Genomic DNA, 23,114 nt, shown 5'->3' with positions numbered 1-23,114 from the left:
ATATGTTTGACCAAGATAACCCTCCTGTTGCTGGATCAATAGAAAATGAGTGAGGATTTTTACATAATGAGCACTCTGAAAGCCATAATTTCAGAGCACTTAGCTAATTTGTAGTAACCTAGTATTCTTTCCTTCTTAATAAACAAACAAAAGAAAACACAAAGAAACAAACAAAAAAGTGGAAAGCTCTCACTGCAGTTAGCATCAGGACTCTGTTCTGCACCTGTCTCTGTGACAACTGTTAGAATTAAGCATGTCTCTTGTTATTTTCTTTAACAATATGATAGTTAAGGGAAAGCTAACTAATTCAATTCTATCTTCAAAACAGGGTGGCTAATCATTAGAAACCATCACCAGAATATAATGTCTCAGCTTCTGAACAACCACTGGTATACCGCAAACCCATTCTGACCACTTCACATGTTTCATGGACAGAATTTCATCTCAGTAGCCAGGTATGGCTAATAATATCTATACTAACCTACACGTCCTAGCACTGAAATGCTTTAACCAGACAGTTCACAATTATTTCTCATGTTTTTGATGCAAAAACCTCACATTATATTAAATATAAATAAAATTCTAGTAAGCCTAATTTTCAGACATAATAAAGGAATTGTTTAATATATAAGAAATTTATAACTCCCTGCTATGGACTTGTGTCTCCCTAAAATTCATATATTGAAGCCCTAACCTCCAATGTGACTGTATGTGGAGATTGAGCATATAGGGAAGTAATGAAGGTTAAATAAGGTCATAAGGGTGAAACCCTAAGCTTATAAGTTTATAGGATCCTTTAGAAGAGGCAAGAGAGCACTCTCTTTCCAACATGTGAAGGACACACCAAGAAAGTAGCTGTCTACTACTAGCTACAAGCCAGAAAAGAAGCTCTCACCAGAAAATTGAATCAGTTGCCACCCTGATCTTTGACTTCCCAACTTACCAAACTTTGAGAAATAAATGTCTATTGCTTAAGCTCACCAGTCTGTGGTATTTTATCATAGTAGTCTGCTAAGACATTCCTGTTATCACCATTCCTGCCACCCTATCTCAGGACACAACACCCACTTTTCTGCCATACTTTCTATCTTCTTTCCTTAGTTTATTCTTATTCTTAGCACATATTATCATTTAACTTATAATAAAGGTATTTAAAGTTTATCCCATTTATTTTGTCTTCCCTTGTTAGAATGTAAGTTCCATGAGGGAAGGGATGTTTTTTCTGCTTTATTCATTGCCATACCTCCAACACCTAGAAGAGTGACTTATCTTCTTGCTCTTTGAGCAGTAACCTTTAAAATTCTGGAGAATATTGAACTCAGCCTAGAAACTCAGGAAAGACAAACAACAGTATATAAATGAAGAACCCAAACAAATTTAAAAAGTAAATTATATATTAATTAAAATTAGAACACAAAGGATTTAAACCTGGTGTAAAAGGATTGTGTAAATGTAGTGTTGCAGCAAAAAGTAACTTTATTATCCTTCCATAAATTGACATACCATACCTTACAATTTTAGGTTTAAATTTTGTAAGAACAAATTACAAAGAATATTTAATCCAGGAATTGTCAACACATTAGACTGTGGTCAGTCTAAGACAGCAAAATGTATTATTTGCTTTACAGGAGGGTAAATAATTTGAAATAATGGACACAAATCCATTTAAGCATAATAGTTACCATATTTCAGTTTATTTCCATGTAAATTTGTTGTTATATGCTGAGTCAGTGCAAAGGATTATTTAAAAGATAATTAAATGCATAGAAAAATATAAAAATATGTGTGACATATTAGATGATATGATTTTTAACTAAAAATCTTAAGATTGTGCAAGCCTCACTTAACTCCCTATTGAAAATCTGGCAACAAAATCACTGCCAAAAAGCATATTTTACATTGAATTAGACGATCATCCCCCAGAATGCAGAACATGTATTTCTAAGCATATGTATGTTCAAAAACATACTAATATATTTTGGTAACCACTAAATGTCAAACATTATCCATACAGGGTATTAACACATTAATGTTTTCATTTAAAAAGAGATATTTCTTTCCTCATTACATTACACATTTATACAGTAGAGATCTGTCACATAAATTACTGCAAAGTAATTCAAGTTAGACTTTATAACACTTGAATCATATGATCAGGGGAAAATAACCTTTAAAATGAAAGACAAATGGTAAAATTTAAGGGCATTTAATTTGCATAAATATAATGTTAACAGTCTTTTTCCTGGTTACACACTTTATGGTTAATTTATATATGTCACTCTATTAGGTCCTTAACTGGTCTTATAGGTCAGTTTTAATTTTTCCCAATTTTATTTTACCATAATAAGAAATATGAAAGTAATTTATCATATACAAAAATAAGGTAATCTCATAAAACTAATTCATCATGACTAGAAACAGTCTAGCATCAGTGCCATATTATAGTTCTTCTGTTATTAATGTCTGCTTTGAAATAAACGTTTATGTTTTAGAATCTTGTGTGCCTGAAACTCATATTCAGTTATTGAGCTCTCAAAACTCAATTCCAGGGTTTCCTACAGGTCTAGTCACTGGGATCTTAGTATGCAGGATAAGCCTTAGAACAAAGGGTTATTTATGGTACATGTTTTGGTCTTCCTTTACTTTGAATATAATAACATTTAACACCAAAGTTATTAGCTTTTAAGTTTTATCCATTAGATGTCTACTATAAACACTGAAATGCATTCAAATACATCTTCTCATACAACTAGGTGTCAGCTTTGTTAATAAAATAGAAGAAACCATCCATTGATTACCTGTAATGATTTTAACGTCATCTACAGTCCATAATCTCTAACAAATTAGAAAATGCCTACAGTACATGCATTTAATAATAAACTAAATTTGCACAGAAATACATCATTTTATACATAACAAAATATATTTCTTTCTTAACTTCCCTTGACTCATGGTTATGTGCCAATGACCAATGGATTAGCGATGGTGAATATTGTCACCATCCACCATTGGAATAATTTAATCAGAAAAGGAGAGTGAAATTCTTTCCTTTAAGGAAATTTTACTTCTAATTATTACTTCCACATTTTCTTGGAACAGTATTTGATGGGAAGAAAAGTTGGCTTCACTCATTTCAATCCAAATTAGTGATGAAAGGATTGAAGCCTCCTGTGGGACAAAAACTACCCTTTGTAGTTCATGTCAATCAGAATTGACATGGCTAAATAAGTTATGAGAATTTGAAATGTTTATTATTCCCCTTTCATTTTATTACATTGTCTGCCTAGGACTCAATGGTAAAAATAAGGGCCATGTGAATGTTTACTACACATTTGTTAGGGACCATTACATCACATGGCAGATATTAGAATTTACTCTTACAGATGTTCTCAAAAACACCTAAATTACCAGTCTTTTAATTTTGTTTTCAAACTACTTCTCAAACTCACTTTAAAGTACTTGGCTTTTTGCTAACTGGTAATTTCTAGAACAGTTAAAATACCTTAAGACTAAAGCATGCATCTACATCTATCTTTGAAAGTGAGATTTCTTCATAGGTAAATCAAATTGTTAGATAAAAATATGAAACTATATAATTGTATGTGATTGAAAATATATGTAGAAACATGAAAATAATAACTTATACAAGTTAGCCTGGCCTGTGATATTTATTTGTCAATACCCTGTTGGTTTAGTGGGTTTAAAGATAATCACTTACCTAAGCTCCCTTCTAACAAAAGAAAAAAAAAAGCATTCTAAGGAGATCTATCTGTCTATAGGGATATAGATAGGTAAATGTATTATATTATATTGACTATCTCTCTGAAATAGGAAAGTCCCAAACTACTACAGTTAATCCTATATTGGAAAAGTACAAAGCTATTCTACTGGTGATATTTTCTCTTCTAAAAATCGTATTTGTGAAAAAAACATAAAATGTTCAACTTCCACATTCTCTGGCTCCAAAAAATCTAAAGCTGAAAATGGAAATTTTATGAGGTGGGAATGTGGAAATTAGGGCTATAAGGTCTGAAGATCCTAAGCATTTCCAATATTCATAGCAAAACAGACTAATGTCAAGGACATGGTTTCACTGGGATATTATTTATGTTGAAAACATTCCTGAAGACATCCATGCATGGAAAGGTATGGAGAAGAATCGTTTCTAGTTTGTCATTTGTTTTTGTTTGACTTACTTTCTGTGAATTTCATAATCATATTGCATGAAGTAATATTTAAGCTTATTGATATTTAATGGCTTGGTTAGGAAAAATGGCACACTTGCTAAGTTGTTTTTATGTATTAGTTACAGATGATCCTGCATTTTTACAAGTGGCTTGCAAATGTTCTAAATCTCTTATCATATGACAAAGTATTTCTCACTTATACAAATGAACTACAACAAACTGAATTAACACAAAATACTCTGGTATGAAAAAAGGAAATAAATTCATGTTTACCTTTCAGTACACTAAAACTAAATGCATACTGATTTTTATAAAATAATGATACAATAACCTACAAAGTGAATTTGCTTACTAACAAAGATTAGATAGATTGTTGGCAAATCTTGAGCAGTGGTTATGTGGTTACTAAGTCACATCACACATATTTTAGTAGAGGTCATTTTTAGGATCTACACAACAAAAAATGTGAAAATACTTGAGTGTGGCCTCTTCGAGGCAGTTGCTAAAGAAAAGAGCTGTACTGCAGCAAAAGAGTCTCAGATTTCACTGTGGTCACTGAGTTTGCTCAAATTCTGAAATAGAAGGGGAAGAAATTAGCAATTGCTACTTACTTAACCCTTAAGTTGATATCATAGTCAAAGAACAGTAGTAATGGAAGCAAGCTGTCCATCCAAGATAAGAAAATGGATATTCTCTGAGGCATCAGAGTATACAAGTTTAAAGCTCCAGGTCCTAAGTCAGACTGCTGACTTTGAAACTGGCTCTACCACTTACAAATGGTATAACTTCCCTGGATCTCAGTTTCCTTATTTCTAAAAATAGGTTCAATAATAGTATCTACTTCATGAGGTCGTGGTAAATTTAGTGAAGTAACATAGGTAAAGCTCTTAGCACATTCCTGGAACATAATGAACACACAGTGAATGTTAGGTATATAACAGTAGTAGCAGCAGCAGCAGCAGCAGTAATAGTAGTAGTAGAAATGATAATAATAACAATAATGTTATTATTATTATTTTGTAAATACATACTGTTCTAATTGCACATAATAAGAATGACTCAGAGAGATAACAGATGCTGTTCTAGGGATAAGGAAAGGCCAAACAATTCAAAATCAAAGAAAAATTATGGGAACTCAAAGTTCTAGGAACAGTTCTAAAACTAACCATACAGCCCGGTATTGGAAGGTAACTTTGACACTTCAAACCATGTGAGTGTTGGGCTCTGCAAATAGTATTTCCAAAGGTGGCAGTATGAGCTTAGAGTAAAGGGTATGAGAGCAGCAAAAAGCTATAAGGCTATATTTAGAGTTTTTGCATTTGACAGAGGTGGATTCCAATTCCCAGGATAGTGGATCCTGGAAGATGCATTTATTTTTATAAGCAAACAGTTTGCACTTAATAGGTGATCACCAAATCCTCTAAGCAGTGATATTGTTGGAAGATCCAAATTATTAAACAGTTCATAACTTGTCCAAAAAAGGAATGAAAAAAATTCCTTTACTTGTAGCAGAAGACTCTGAGGAGGGGCACATTTTAATAGGTTTTTAGATGTCAGTGGGATAATAGGCTAATATTAAAAATGCAAAACCCTTGCATTCTACATTCCAATTTTCTTATAATTCTGGCATGCAAACTTGCTCAACTCACCTTATTTAAGTGGATGTTACCTATTGCAGCAGATACTGATTCAAAAAAAATTGGTTTCTCTGAATCTAGGTTTCCCCAGTATTTCATTGCTTTTATCAAGGAAGCTATAAGGAAACAGAAGTGATATAAGATTACATGGAGCAGCAGAAGGATTATGTCCAATGTTAGCCAAGGATACTCCCTTACCTGTACAATGGACTAATGATACATCCACACTCTTGTTCTTGCAGTCCGTGTAAACCTGGAAGAATTAAAATAGTACACCCACAATTAATTCAGGATAGCTGGCAGGAAGGAATAAGATGAGCTTCAGAAGGCAGAATTTCTAGTAAAGAAAAAGCCAATGTTTATGATACCACACCACCAGGGGGTGGCATTGTAACACATTCAGGCATACTCTGACACACTTCTAAAAGAGATGGTCTTAGCAAAGGAAGATGAACGCCAGCAAGGCATTTACCTTTTTTCTTTCTTTCTTTCTTTCCTTCTTTCTTTCTTTCTTTCTTTCTTTCTTTCTTTCTTTCTTTCTTTCTTTCTTTCTTTCTTTCTTTCTTTCTTTCTTTCTTTCTTCTTTTTTTTTAATAGATCTTTATTGGAGTATAATTGCTTCACAATACTGTGTTAGTTTCTGTTGTATAACAACGTGAATCGGCTATATGTATACATATATCCCCATATCCCTTCCCTCTTGCATGTCCCTCTGACCCTCTCTATCTCACCCCTCTAGGTGGTCACAAAGCACGGAGCTGATCTCCTTGTGCTATGCTTCTGCTTCCCACTAGCTATCTATTTTACATTTGGTAGTGTATATATGTCGATGCTACTCTCACTTTGCCCCAGCTTCCCCTTCCCCCTCTGTGTCCTCAAGTCAATTCTCTATGTTTATGTCTTTATTCCTGCCCTGCCACTAGGTTCATCAGTGTCATTTTTTTTTTTTAGATTCCATATATATGCGTTAACATACAGTATTTGTTTTTCTATTTCTGACTTACTTCACTTTGTATGACAGACTCTAGGTCCATCCACCTCACTACAAATAACTCAATTTCATTTCTTTTTATGGCTGAGTAATATTCCATTGTGTATATGTGTCACATCTTCTTTATCTGTTCATCTGTCGATGGACATTTAGGTTGCTTCCATGTCCTGGCATTTACCTTTTATGTAACTAAGTTTTGTTGTTTACATTTTCCATTTTATTTAATAAAAATAAAAACACCACCTTTCCTTCCCTATAAGAATGATATAAAATTGTTTTCAACTATCTTTATTGAAGGTCAAGGACCCATCTGTGAATATGATGAAATTGCTTACCTACTCTTACTTTAATATTTTACAACAATTTGTACATATTCATGGATTCTCTAAACCCCATCCATGGACAGTAAATTGAGAACCTCACTATAATCAAAGCCAAGTTTGATAGCCCAACTTCCATTTTTATGGTCCACCAAGATGAGAGATCCTGACTAATTTTTGTGGCATACTGCAGGGTCCTGCCTTCTTTAAGTCCTAGAAAATCTCAAGTAGTAACAACCTTACTGAAGTCCCTGATCTTAAATTCACCCAGACCAAAGTCAGCTGACAAAACTCAGTAAATCCAGAAGTTTTAGTAACAGTAGGATGGATTTGGTTACATAATAGTAAAGTGTCATACATATAAAATGTAGAATGCTGCGTTTACAAAACATTTTAAGAGTATGCATGATACTCCCAAAAATTTCTCTTATATTCTTCCAGCAATAAGCAGTTATCTCTATGGTAGAAGAATTGTGGTATAATAGGAGACATCACTCTGAGCATAAATAAACAAGCAAATAAACAAATAAATAATACATGGTCTGGGACTTGCTATTGAATAAATGGCTCCTGTTTTTGTAAGTTAAAATGACAATTCAAAGTGATCTGTCAGTGTTTTACTTTTTCTTAAGCTCAGTGAAGCACAAACACATTGCTATGGGTGGTTTATTGATGTTGATAAACATATTCTCTAGTTCACTAAGTAGATGTGTCCTAAGTAGAAGAATATAGAACTCACTCCATTTTCTTCAACCTATAACTCTTAGGAGAATCTTCCTTATACCAAAGTGACTAAGAAAATAATCCGGGGAGTGTTTTGGGGAAGCAGGAAGACATGCATGGCTGAAAGACTCTGTGGCTCTTTAGTCTCGACCCTAGTTCAGGGTGGCAGGAACTAAGAAATAGTATTAGTTGCAGTGATATTATTTAAGAAATGACTTTTGCAAAATGAGAACAAATAGAAGCTAGCATTATTGAGTACTTACTAACTTCTAGAAACTTTTTATATGCTTTATATACAATATGTCATTTCTAAGCTTCACAACAACTTAAAGTATTTCTACTTCCAGTTTACAAAAAAGCAAACAGATACTTAAACCCAGATCCTAGAACTAGTTATGTGGCTAATATTTGGACCTAGAATTTGTCTATATTTAAAGTTTATGGTCATAACATACATCATAATTTACTGTAACCATGATGAAATAAATTAAATAGTAGTAAGGAAACTAAAAATAACAAATTGATACAAAACTTCTGGTTTTGTATATACAGAAGGGCAAATGTCATTTTCTGCCAATTTAAAAATAAAATGCATCAGTTGACTTATTCCTTCATTATGCTGTGTAGTATTTTAAAACCATTAAGATGAATTCTTAAAAGTTTCTTTCTCCCCATGCCCAAAACCTAGATTATTTGAATTCCTCTGAATTTTCAACCTTAGATCTTAAACTCACTGACAATAAGTAACCATTTCCTCCTCTTTACTAACACTAAGTACTGATTTGCAATATCTAGAGAGGAGAGCTAATAAATACTGGAGTATATTCAAAAACAAATTTTAAATACAATTAAACAAAAAATATACATACTGACTTTTCTCAGTAAAAGGACAATCTTTGTCTAGTGTTGCTCAAAACATAATCCTTGGACAAACTACATTGTTTAAAATGAATATTCCTGGGCCAGAACCAGGACTCAGAAAACTGCATTTTTTTCCTTCCGGTTTTATTGAGTTATAATTGGCATACATCACTGTATAAGTTTAAGGTACACAGCATAAGGATTTGACATACATACATCATGAAATGATGACCACAATAAGTTTGGTGAACACCCATCATCTAATATAGATACAAAATTAAAGAAATAGAAAAAAGATATATTTCCTCTGATGAGAACTCTCAGAATTTACTCTCTCAACACCTTTCATCTATAACATACAGCAGTGCTCATTCTATTTATCATGTTGTACCTACATCCCTAGTACTTTTTATCTTATAACCAGAAGTTTGTACCTTTTAACTGCCTTCATCCAATTCCCCCTCCCCTCACCCCTTGCCTCTGGTAACCATAAATCTGATCTCTTTTTCTATGAGTTTGTTTGTTTGTTTGCTTTTGGAGTATAATTGACCAACAACACTGTGTTAGTTCCTGTTACATAACATAATGTTTCAAAATTTCTGTACATTTCAAAATGATCACTCCATCAAAAGGCTGCATCTTAAATAAGCTCCCCAGGTGATCCTTATACACATAGGTTTAACAGTGCTCTTCTAGACCTTCTCAACACAGTAAATAAAAGTGCTGAACACAAGAAGACCTGCAATGATGAGGGACTCTCTGTTTACAGTCAGGATTTATATGCAAGAAAAGTATTGAGGTTGAACCCTATGCCAATTGTGCGAAGTTTTTATGGTGAGCAACAAGAAATTAAAAGCATACTACACGTGGAAAAGGGTGATTTACCAAAAACAGCCACTAGATTTAAGGCCTAGGATATTTAAAATTCAATTCTTTTGCATACTTTATTTCTTTTTTGAATATCTACTAAATCTGAAACAAAATCCCCCCCCATTTTTACAAAATGAATAAACTGAGATCCAGACAGGTTAGACAATTCTAACACCTCCCAGAGGGTGTGATAGATCTGAGACTACACTCTGTCATATAGTAAGCTGCTTCTCTTCACATAGTCCCACCCCATCTTCACAAGAAAGCCAGACTGAAGCTGACCTTTGTATTACCTTGAGTTTGAAAGGTTGGACATTTCAAATTTAAAATATGAATGAATAGAGACAGTTACGCAACACCATGAGAAAGCAATCAAAATCTACAATGTGAGACCTCTAAGAACTACTGGTTTTAACTCTTTAAAAGTCAATGTCAAATTTTGACTTCTGGCCATGAAGCGTAATTAATATAAAGACTATCTTATCCTCTGTAAATAAGTAGACAAATGGAGAAAATATATAAATTGTTTTCCGGCAATGGGAACAGGCAGCAAAGGACTGAGTTCTCTGAAAGAAAGAAAACAAACGAGGTGAGCTCTCAGATCATCTCTGCGTTCTGCTGCAAAACAGTTTGTGGACCACGACATGATGAGGGGGCACCCAAGCAAAATGCAGCCACTTCACTGAGCTGAGAAGACAGAACTGGCATTCAGGAAGGATTGAGTGGGTGAAATTTATGGAAGAGAGTAATGGAAAGAAGGGAAATATGCAAGGAAAGAGCTCCAGAAATTGCCATAGGTTATGATTAAGTTTTTGGATGGATACAAAGCCTCACACAGCAGGAGACTCTATGAAGCCAGGGTCAGAGAACCGCTGGGGAGCAAACAGCCAAAGGCGAGGTGAACCATGTTCCACACAGCAGAAGTTAATGGAGGACTGAGGAGAACTGAGAAATAGACATTGCTTGATCCTCAAGATCCTCCCTCATATTTAGGGTATTGAGGAGAGAATAAATGGAAATAAGAAAGGGAGTACATTCCTTGTTGACATAGTATTTACTCAAAAAAAAAAAAGGAGGAAACAATTCCAGAAGTGTCTGAGTTTTACTTGAATTGGCAAAATTAGGTGTTCCATCTAACTAAATGGAGGCTTCAGTTTTAAAGAAATAAAACTTTTATTTTTTGCAACCAGGATCATGGAGACCCCGTGGAGATCATGAGGTAGAGAACACCACTGTCTGAGAGAATGGAGAAAGACCCCTACACTGTGTATTATTTCAGAGACCAGGAATGGTTTCAGGTCAGACTGTTCCCATCCACGATGTGAGAGACAACATCCTGCCATCATCAGGCCACTTGCTCATGGAGGGGACTTTTCTCCTTCTTTCTAGAAGCCTAGGAGCTGACTGCCCAGCATCTGCTATACCCATTACATCTCAAGTCTATGTTCTGTTCTAACACCCCACATGAATACCCACCTCTACTCCTCCCACTCCCTCCAGATTCACACACAGCTAGAAACTTCACGGTATCTCCTGAAAAGAAATCTACAATAGTGGGAGTAATAAAGTCTATGCCCTTTGGGGAGAATGGGTGAGATGAGTATTGAAACAAGCAGGATTAAAACCGCAGAGCTGAGAGAGAGGTTGGTGAAACTCTGTTACTAAAGGGAAGGGAAAGAATCAGTCCAAACACAAGCTGTGCAAATACCTCAACAAGCATGGAGACTCCAGAATAGTCAGAAAAGGTCAATCCACTGCAATCTAGGATTAAATAACACTTCTGATTCAGGCAGGGCTGTGTTGCTTCTTCTGTAGGAGGAACAGAGTTGAGTTAGGGAGAATTCTTAGAGATTTTTACTGTTGATATTGTTGAACATTGGGAAGATTAACGGTGGCCTCGTGTTTAACAAGGTCAATTCCAAACACTTTTAATTTTTACATTTTTCAGTTAATTACTAATTATTTTTGAACTCTTTCATTTTTGAATATTCAAATGTTATCTCAGGTAATTATTACATAACTCAGATAGGAAGATGGGCTAACTTAATTACCAGTATCATTTCACAGATAAACAAACTGAAGCTCAGCAAGTTTAGAAGATTCTGAAAGGAGACCTGGCAAGTTAGTGCCAAACACAGCCCAGAATCGAGGCCACTAGACATCCTCAAAGTTCTCTTTGCACAATATCCCACATTTCTTTCATGTGTATGCCCAGAGGTAGAGCCCTATTTTGTGGTGTCTGAAGTTTATACAATTTTCGTGTCACACTAAGGAAAAGATTCCATCTTGGACCTTGTCCCTCAGACTTAGAAGCATTCTGTGTGAGGGGCCTGAAACTTAAGCTTCATTTTGTTCATAGTAACTCTGACTCTGAATTCACCTGGTGGGAATTTTGTTTTTAATTAGGAGTTCATGACCTCTTTTTCACTAATGTCCCACGGCCACAGTTTTCTTGTGTAAAATGACATATTTCTAAACAGTGACAGGCCACCACATCTGAGGTCCCTCTAAGGAGTGATAAGGTTCTGAGAGCAAATCATGTAGGCCAAGATTCCCCCACCATTAGTAGGGAGAATTCAAATAAACTCCAATTCATTCATTATTATGAAATTCTCTGAAAATCTAAATTTTAATTGGAATACTTTTGCTATTTAAAATGTCCATGGTTTTCCTCTATAGTGGCTACAGAAAAATTGGAATATGGTTGTTTCTCAATTAGCATTGAAGGGAAGTATGAGGGAAAATGGATATTTTTAAAAACTAAGAAATGCTACAAAGTAATTTTTAATGTATTTTAAGAGTGGTATTCAAGTATAGGATTTGTTTCCAAGTTTCATCTTTAGATGTATATTCATATTTATTAATAGAAATAATAACTATAGAGCATGAGAATGTTCAAGAAATTTTTTGAAATGAAGTGAACCATACAAATGTACAAGATCCTATCCCTTTCTTCTAGGAGTTTATCCTTGAGTGTCAAGGATAATATTGGTAAATAACACATGATTAAAAATGAAAGAGAATGGAAATTTAAAAGAGGAAGAAGTCTCTTTGGAGCAATCAGGGAAGGCTTCACACAAAAGTAAGCTTGAAGGGTATGTTTACTTCCAAAAAGTAGAAACAGGATGGAGTTATAAGCATTCTAATCATATGGACAGCTTTAATTAAACACTAATGATAGTCTGAGATCTCAAAATTTTCCTGCTCCCAGTCAATCAATATTTATTGGGGGCCTACCTCATGCCAGGCACTCTAGTAGTGCCTTCTGTTTCCCTTTTTCTCCCATGAGAAGGAAGGCTGAGGGTAAGTATAGATTCAGGCTATGATACTGGCTCAAAATGGTAAATTAGAAACTCAAACAAAATGAAAAGTGACCACAACTTAACTCTTCCACTGACCACTCGGTAGTAACAATTATAATTCAATATTTGCTTAACTAAAATAGGACCTAGCCCTATTATGCCAAGGCTCTTATTTATAGATTCAGATATAATGTGTCCTGCTCACTATCAGAGATTGGAGAGAGAGTTTAAGAATACAGGAAAAATAAAAATATGTATCCTAGGCAAAGATAAACAGTGGAATGTTGATTGGTATTTCTTCCTTTTATCTCCTAGTCTCACAAACACACACACACATGCACACACATACATACACATATAGGTTGGCACTACATTAATTAGTTTAGAGATACATTTATTCCACCTTATAGAATTACAGAGGCAGTATTACTAGATCAATATTAAAAGATTTGTTAAGACATTTGGCCAATTATTTGTTTGTGATATGTATTTCCTTGCAAATTTTTTATGATTCATAAATATATTTTTATACAATTTGGAAATATTTTATTGAATTTTCAGAGTATAAGAATCTATAACAATTAAATATCAGATAAGCTTTCCTACAAAAGTTCAATAATTCACAAGATAAACATACATAAAAAATATATAATGGATTAGATATTTCCTTACAAACTTAGATATAAAAAACTTTAGTAACACTAATCGTTTGCAGTGTACCATGGAGTTCAAAATTTGAAGGGTTTGTATGCAAGTCTCCTAAATATATCTGGTTTAGAAAATAAACTGTATATGATTTTTTAAAAGACATTTCAGACCAGCTCTGTTTACATCTTTTAAGAACGTCAATAGTGTACATATCTTTTCAAGCTCTATGTTTAATGAAAACAAATTTATACCATGGATATTGGCAAGTGCAACAAATCAGTGCTTTCCCACCATCCCATGCCATAACCTCCACCCCAAGAGTTGTTTGTCAAAGACTTACCAGCACATCACTACGTAAATCTGTGTACTCTTGTTAAACAAAGAAAATCATCAGTAATGTTTAAAAATTCAATGGCTTGGATTAAATAAATAACTGAAACCTCTGACATATTTAGCAATAGATCTTAAAATGACAGTGATGTTCTACACACAGCCTGCTGTCTCCACCTCCATCTTGAGTTAAGATGCTGTGCAACTGCTTTGAGCTAGAAACTCTGGTCTGAAGGTGCTGGGTTTGAGCTCTGTGCACACTTCACCCTATAAGCCAGTGAAACTAGACTAAGTGCAAAACAAAAGAAAAAAGAAAAGTGGCCTGGAACTGTACCAGCAATATTTTCAAGGTCCTCCTGTATACAATTTGATGAGTTTGGACATATGCAAACACTCATGAAAACATCACCATGATAAAGCTGAAGGTGTCGTTACTGTGATCTGTGGGATGATTCTGCACATGAGCCGGTATTTCTCTTTCCTCTCATCAGACTTGGAGCCGTGTGGCTGGCAGGGTCTTGGTGCTCCAGCCAGGTGTCAGCTCTGTGTCTCTGAGGTGGGAGAGCTGAGTTCAGGACATTGGTCTACTGAGACCTCCCAGCTCCATGTAATATCAACCAACGAAAACTCTCACAGAAATCTCCATCTCAAACCTAAAACCCAGATCCACTCAGCAAACTGTAAGCTACAGCACTGGACAACCTATGCCAAACCACTAGCAAGACAGAAACACAAATCCACCTATTAGCAGAGAGGCTGCCTAAAATTATAATAAGGTCACAGACACTCCCAAAAAAGCCACCGGACACAGTCCTGCCCACCAGAAAGACAAGATCCAGCCACATCCACCAGAACACAGGCATTAGTACCCTCCAGCAGGAAGCCTACACAACCCACTGGACAAACCATAGCCACCAGAGGTAAAGACCACAAACAATGGGAACTATGAATGTGCAGCCTGTGGAAAGGAGACACCAAACACAGTAAGTTAATCAAAATGCAAACACAGAGAAACACACAGCAGATGAAGAAACAAGGTTAAAACACACCAGAAAAATAAATAAATAAATAAATAAATAAATAAATAAATAAATAAATGAGGAAATAGGCAGTATTCCTGAAAAAGAATTCAGTGTAATCATAGTAAAGATGATTCAAAATCTTGTAAATAGAATGAAGAAAACACAAGAAACGTTTAACAAGGACTTATAGAACTAAGAGAAAACAGAAAACAATGAACAACACAATAAATGAAATTAAAAATTCTCTAGAAGTAATCAACAGCAGAATAACTGAAGCCAAAGAATGGATAAGTGACCTGGAAGATAAAAAAAAAATGGAAATAACTATTGCAGAGCAGAATAAAGAGAAAAGAATGAAAAGAATTGAGGACAGTCTTAGAGACCTCTGGGACAACATTAAATGCACCAACATTCGAATTATAGGGTTTCCAGAAGAAAAAGAGTAAAAGAAAGACTCTGAGAAAATATTTCAAGATATTATAGTTGAAAATTTCCCTAACATGGGAAAGGAGATAGTCAATCAAGTCCAGGAGGCACAGAGAGTCCCATACAGGATAAATGCAAGGGAAAACACACCAAGACACATATTGATCAAACTATCAAAAATTAAATACAGGGCTTCCCTGGTGGTGCAGTGGTTGAGAGTCCGCCTGCCAACGCAGGGGACGTGGGTTTGTGCCCCGGTCTGGGAAGATCCCACATGCCATGGAGCGTTTGGGCCCGTGAGCCATGGCCGCTGAGCCTGCACGTCCGGAGCCTGTGCTCTGCAATGGGAGAGGCCACAACAGTGAGAGGGCCCGTGTACCACAAAATAAATAAATAAATAAATACAAAGAAAAAATATTAAAAGCAGCAAGAGCAAAAAGCAAATAACATACAGGGGAATCCCCATAAGGTTAACAGCAGACCTTACAGCAGAAACTCTGCAAGCCAGAGGGAGTGCCAGGACATATTTAAAGTGATGAAAGGGAAAAATATACAACCAAGATTACTCTACCCATCAAGGATCTCATTCAGGTTTGATGGAAAAATTAAAAGCTTTACAGACAAGCAAAAGATAAGAGAAGTCAGCACCACCAAACCAGCTTTAAAACAATTGTTAAAAGAACATTTCTAGGCAGGAAACACAAGAGAGGGAAAAGACCTACAATAACAAACCCAAAACAATTAAAAAATGGTAATAGGAATATACATATCGATAATTACCTTAAATGTAAATGGATAAAATGCTCCCACCAAAAGACAGAGGCTGGCTGAATGGACACAAAAATAAGACCCATATATATGTTGTCTACAAGAGGCCCACTTCAGACTAGGGATGCATACATCCTGAAAGCGAGGGGATGGAAAAAGATATTCCATGCAAATGGAAAATCAAAAGAAAGCTGGAGTAGCAACACTCATATCAGACAAAATAGACTTTAAAATAAAGACTATTACAAGAGACATAGCAGGACACTACATAATGATCAAGGGATCAATCCAGGAAGAAGATATAACAATTGTAAATATTTATGCACCCAACATAGAAGCACCTCAATACATAAAGCAAATGCTAACAGCCATAAAAGGGGAAATCGACAGTAACATAATCATAGTAGGGGACCTTAACACCCCACTTTCACCAATGGACAGATCATCCAAAATGCAAATAAATACGGAAACACAAGCTTTAAATGATACATTAAACAAGATGGACTTAATTGATATTTATAGGACATTCCATGCAAAAACAACAGAATATGCTTTCTTCTCACGTGCTCATGGAACATTCTCCAGGATAGATCATATCTTGGGTCACAAATCAAGCCTTGGTAAATTTAAGAAAATTGAAATTCTATCAAGTGTACTTTCTGACCACAATGCTATAAGACTAGATACCAATTACAGGAAAACATATGTAAATAATACAAACACATGGAGGCTAAACAATACACTACTCAATAACGAAGAGATCACTGAAGAAAACAAAGAGTAAATTAAAAAAAAAAAACTAGAAACAAATGACAATGAAAACAAACAGATCCAAAACCTATGGGATGCAGAAAAAGCAGTTCTAAGAGGGAAATTTATAGCATTACAATCCTACCTCAAGAAACAAGAAACATCTCAAATAAAAAAAACCTAACATTACACCTAGAGAAATTAGAGGAAGAAGAAGAACAACAACAAAAAAAAACCCCAAAGTTGGCAGAAGGAGGAAATCATAAAGAACAGATCATAAATAAATGAAAAAGAAATGAAGGAAACCATAACAAAGATCAATAAAACTAAAAGCTGGTTCTTTGGGAAGATAAATAAAATTGATAAACCATTAGCCAGACTCATCAAGAAAAAAAAAAGGGGGAGAAGACTCAAACCAATAGAATTTGAAATGAAAAAGAAGTAACAACTGACACTGCAGAAATACCAATGATTATGAGAGATTACTACAAGCAACTATATGCCAATAAAATGGACAACCTGGAAGAAGTGGACAATTATTTAGAAAAGCACCACTTCTGAGTGTGTACCAGGAAGAAATAGAAAATATGAACAGGCCAATCACAAGCACTGAAATTTAAACTGTGATTAAAAATTTTCCAACAAAAGAAAACCTAGGACAAGATGGCTTCACAGGTGAATTCTCTTAAACATTTAGAGAAGTGCTTACACTTATCCTTCTCAAATCTTCCAAAATATAGCAGAGGGAGGAACACTCCCAAACTCATTCTACAATGCCACCATCACCCTGATACCAAAACCGGACAAAGATGTCACAAAGAAAGAAAACGACAGGCAAATATCACTGATGAACATAGATGCAAAAATCCTCAAGAAAATACTAGCAAACAGAATCCAACAGCACGTTAAAAGGATGATAAACCATGATCAACTGCAGTTTATCCCAGGAATGCAATGATTCTTCACTATATGCAAATCGATCAATGTGATACACCATAGTAACAAACTGGAGGAGAAAAACCATATGATTGTCTCAGTAGATGGAGAAAAAACTTTTGACAATATTCAACACCTGTTTATAATAAAAACCTCTGGAAAGTAGGCAAAGATGGAACTTACCTCAACATAATAAAGGCCATATATGCCAAACCACAGCCAACCTTGTTCTCAAAGGTGAAAAATTGAAAACACTTCCTCCAAGATCAGGAATAAGACAAGTGTGTCCATTCTCACTACTATTATTCAACATAGTTTTGGAAGTTTTAGCCACACCCATCAGAGAAGAAAAAAGAAATAAAAGAAATCCAAAGCAGAAAAGAAGTAAAGCTGTCACTGTTTGCAGATGACATGATACTATACATAGAGAATCCTAAAGGTGATACCAGAAAACTTCTAGAGCTAATCAATGAATTTGGTAAAGTAACAGAATACAATGGTAATGTACAGAAATCTCTTGCATTCCTATACATTAATGATGAAAAATCTGAAAGATAAATTAAAGAAACGTTCCCATTTACCACTGCAACAAACAGAATAAAATACCTAGTAATAAACCTACCTAAGGAGACAAAAGACCTGTATGCAGAAAACTATAAGACACTGATGAAAGAAGTTAAGGGTGTTACAAGCAGATGGAGAGATATACTATGTCTTGGATTGGAAGAATCAACATTGCAAAAATAACTATACTACCCAAAGAAATCTACAGATTCAATGCAATCCCTATCAAAGTACCAATGGCATTTTTCACAGAACTAGAACAAAAAAATTCACAATTTGTATGGAAACACAAAAGACCCCAAATAACCAAAGCAATCTTGAGAAAACAAAAAACAAAAAACAAAAACTAAAAAATAAATGGAGCTGGAGGAATCAGGCTCCCAGAGTTCAGACTATACTACAAAGCTACAGTAATCAAGACCATATGGTACTGGCACAAAAACAGAAATATAGATCAATGGAACAGGATATAAAGTCCAGAGATAAACCCACGCACATATGCTCACCTTAGTTTTGATAAAGGAGGCAAGAATATCTAATGGAGAAAAAACAGCCTCTTAAGTAAGTGGTGCCAGGGAAACTGGACAGCTACATGTAAAATAATGCAATTAAAACACTCCCTAACAGCATACACAAAAATAAACTCAAAATGGATTAAAGACCTAAGTGAAAATCAGACACTCTAAAACTCTTAGAGGAAAACATAGGCTGAACACTGTATGACATAAATCACAGAAATATCCTTTTTGGCCCACCTCCTAGAGAAATGGATATAAAAACAAAAATAAACAAATGGGACCTAATGAAACTTAAAAGCTTTTGCACAGCAAACGAATACAAAACAAGATGAAAAGACAACCCTCAGAATGGGAGAACATTTCTGCAAATGATACAACTGACAAAGGATTAATCTTCAAGATTTACAAACAGCTCATGCAGCTCAATATCAAAAAAACATATAACCAATCCAAAACTTGACAGAACACTTAAATAGACATTTCTCCAAAGAAGGTATAAAGATTGCCAACAAACACATGAAAGGATGCTCAACATCACAAATCATCAGAGAAATGTAAATCAAAACTACAATGAGGTATCACCTCACAGCAGTCAGAATAGCCATCATCAAACTATCCAAAACAATAAATTCTGGAGAGGGTATGGAGAAAATGGAACCCTCTTGCACTGCTGGTGGGCATGTAAATTGATACAGCCACTATAGAAAACAGTATGGAGGTTCCTTAAAAAACTAAAATAGAACTACCATAAGACCCAGCAATCCAACTACTGGGCATATACCCTGAAAAAACCATAATTCAAAAAGAGTCATGTATCACAATGTTCATTGCAGCTCTATTTACAATACCAGGACATGGAAGCAACCTAAGTGTCCATTGCCCGATGAATGGATAAAGAAGATGTGGTACATATATACAATGGAATATTACTCAGCCATAAAAATAAAAATGAAATTGAGTTATTTGTATTGAGGTGGATGGACCTAGAGACTGTCATACAGAGTGAAGTCAGAAAGAGAAAAATGAAAACTGTGTGCTAACACACACACACACACACACACACACACACATATATATATATATATATATATATATATGGAATCTAACAACAATAAAAAAATGATTCTGAAGAACCTAGGGTCAGGATAGGAATAAAGATGCAGACATAGAGAATGAACTTGAGGAAACAGGGAGGAGGGAGGACAAGCTGGGATGAAGAGAGAGAGTGGCTTGGACTTATATATACTACCAAATATAAAGTAGATAGCTAGTAGGAAACAGCCGCATAGCTCAGGGAGATCAGCTCAGTTCTTTGTGGCCACCTAGGGGGTGGGATAGGGAGGGTAGGAGGGAGATGCAAGAGGGACGAGATATGTGGATATATGTACATGTATAGCTGATTCATTTTGTTATAAAGCAGAAACTAACACACCATAGTAAAGCAATTATAATCCAATAAAGATGCTTAAAAAAAGACAGTGATGATACAATTTGATAACAAAATTAATGACGTCTTTTTTTACATCTCCTTAAACAGCATTGTTCTTAACAAATGACTTATGTCTTTTATAATATATTACATATTTCAAAATAAGCTAAATCTAAAATCCTTAGTCCAAAAATTTACGTAGAAAAAGTTATCATTAATATCTAATCCCCCAGCTTATATAAATTATGAATTTTTGAGATCTTTAAGCCTTGTTCTTTATTTACTAGAAAACATAATTGTTATTGGCAATATTTAATATAATTAAATATATATATTCAATATAATCTGAAAAATATTAACAACTATTTTATTTGGAAAATGTCAATGCATTGCTTTTCCTGCAGGAGGTACATAACTTATTACCCATAACTAACTTTATGGCATGCATTCTATCATCCCCATTCCTTAGCAAACCAAACATAGCTAATCAATCATGGTAATTTTTCCACTTAGGTCAAAGAAGACCTCAGAATTTTTATCAATTCAGTGCTGCACGAAGTCACTACTAGTTCATAGGAAATTTACTTGTTGATCTAAACATAATATTCCAGTGGAAAAATTCTGTATATATTACTTGGAGAGATTGATCACTAGATCCAAATGATTAGGAAATGGTGGTTAAAAGGTACAGAAAATTATTTAAGAAATAAGTTTTTTTCTCTTTTCTATCCTATCACATTTATTTCACTTGTAACTTACACTTGCCATTCTCTGCATTTTCTTGCAATTATTTCATTATTTAAGTGATGATAGATTGTTAACTATGAAAATGTTTGGGTTTAATCGATAGAGAAACAAAAATTTTCCTTCCATTGTTTCAGTGTGCTTGCTTTGTCTTTCATTTTTACATTCAAGTTTCCCCTTTTCTGCTCCTTTAATCAAAATGCATGCACATTTTCACATCATCCAAAACAAAATAAAAGAAAAGAAAAAAATTGTGCCATGTATTCGTGGATAATCATTTAAGTAAGCTATATTAAGAGAAGCAATTCATGATATTTTTTGTAAATAAAAGACATTCTTAATGACAAAGTTACCATTTCACTCCAATGGAAATTTAAATACAATGGACATTTCTGAAATCTTTCCAAAAATAAGTGAAATTCTCTTTTACATCCTCAGTTCTGCCATTGTGATGATTTTATGGCTATATCCTTGTGTTCTAAGCTTCTAAGTAAATCAACCAATGCAATAAAAATCACATTGTTATAGAAAAGAGTAAAGTGAATGCACAGTTAATATCCTGCCTTATGCAAAATGAGGTAAGCTTGGAGCATGTACAAAGGAGACAACTAATCTGTACCCATGTGGGATGTGGTAAATGATGGGCTTTATCTACAAAAAACAACATTTCAGAAAGAAATTAACAACCAGGTGTGGGTGAGCAATTAACTCCAGACTGTGCAAGCCAGCTCTTTCCTGTGGAATATTCATTAACTCCTTTTATTAAAAAGTATTCATAGTTGCATAATTTAGGAGTGTTTCTTTTATACTTCAAAATGTTCTTGACAGTCTCTGAGTCATTCATAATTTTTTAAAAGAAGGCATTTTCTGTTGATATCAAGTAACTATTGAGAAACAGAGTTACATCTCAAACTTCTCAAGAAAACAAGGATATCAGAAATATTTAGGACAAACCAAAACACTATCTTTGGAAAACATGTGCACATATTATTGAGCATCTCTCTAATTAATTCATTCATTCAAGCAGTCAATCAATATAGAAGTATTGGGTGCTTAGTCTAAGCATTGTCCTAAGAAATACAATCAGAATGATGGACAAGAGAGATGATGGTCCTTACCCTCAATAGACTCACAACCAAGCTAGGAAACCACTCAGTTGAACTAGTAATCTGAAGTATTACAAAAGCTGGGAAAGTTATGCAGAAAGTGCTAAGGATGTACAGGATACACCTGATATTATAGACAGAATAATGACCCCCAATTATGTCCATATCTTAATCCCTAGAACCTGTGGAATATGTTGCCTTACATGGCAAAAGGAATTTTGCAGACTTGATTAAATTAAGGATCCTGAGATGAGTGGATTACCCTGGATTTTTGTGGTGAGGGAGGTCCAATGTAATTACAAGGGTTCTTATGAGAGGGAGGCAGGGGTGTCAGAGTCAGAGAGGGAGATGTGGTGATGGAAGAAGAGGTCAGAGAGATATGAAAATGCCAACACTGCTGGCTTGAAGATGGAGAAAGGGGCCATGAGCCAAGGAATGTGAATGGCCTCCAGAAATTGAAAAGGACAAGGAAGTAAAAGTGTTCTCCCCTAGAGTCTCCAGACAAAATACAGCTGGTTTGGGGAACAGGAAGTGGGGGGGGGCGTTTGAGGGAGGGGAGCTAATTTAGGTTTCAGCATTCATGATGACAGAAATCATGCCTGCTTTCTTCATCCTTGAATATACAGCATCTGTCGTTGTGCCTAGGACTCAGAAGATGCCCATTAAATACAAAAATATTTGCTGAGTGAGAAAGGACATGATAATACAGGAATGAAAGGAAGAATGGGACATGTAACCTGAGGTTTGGAGGATAGATTGAAGTTAAGCAGGTAAGAAGGTGGTGGAGGAAGACTTTCAAGATGGCAGAGGAAGAAGATGTGGAGATCACCTTCCTCCCCACAAATACATCAGAAATACATCTATATGTGGAACAACTCCTGCTGAACGCTGACAGAAGACCTCAGGCCTCCCCAAAAGCAAGAAACTCCCCTCGTACCTGGGTAGGGCAAAAGAAAAAACAAAAAACAGAGACAAAAGAAAA

The 23,114-nt window shown here is 34.9% G+C and overlaps 1 protein-coding gene across 1 annotated transcript in view; it reads right to left on the bottom strand.

Annotated features, from left to right (window-relative positions):
* Positions 1-4,692: 4,692 nt before the first annotated feature.
* Positions 4,693-23,114, bottom strand: part of SLC26A7 (solute carrier family 26 member 7) — a 185,938-nt gene continuing 167,516 nt past the window's right edge. The window contains exons 15-18 of the mRNA XM_081258699.1: positions 11,298-11,398; positions 6,023-6,077; positions 5,837-5,940; positions 4,693-4,759 (exon numbers count right to left, since the gene is read on the bottom strand). Coding sequence (XP_081114825.1) covers positions 4,724-4,759; positions 5,837-5,940; positions 6,023-6,077; positions 11,298-11,398 — 296 coding nt within the window. The 3' untranslated portion in view covers positions 4,693-4,723. The remainder of the gene's footprint in view (positions 4,760-5,836; positions 5,941-6,022; positions 6,078-11,297; positions 11,399-23,114) is intronic.

The sequence above is a fragment of the Mesoplodon bidens genome (genome assembly GCF_964165515.1).
Source record: "Mesoplodon bidens genome assembly, chromosome: 16".
Classification (NCBI taxonomy): Eukaryota; Metazoa; Chordata; class Mammalia; order Artiodactyla; family Ziphiidae; genus Mesoplodon; species Mesoplodon bidens.
The sequence above is the reverse complement of the archived record's forward strand: the minus strand, read 5'-3'. Positions and strand labels throughout refer to the sequence as shown.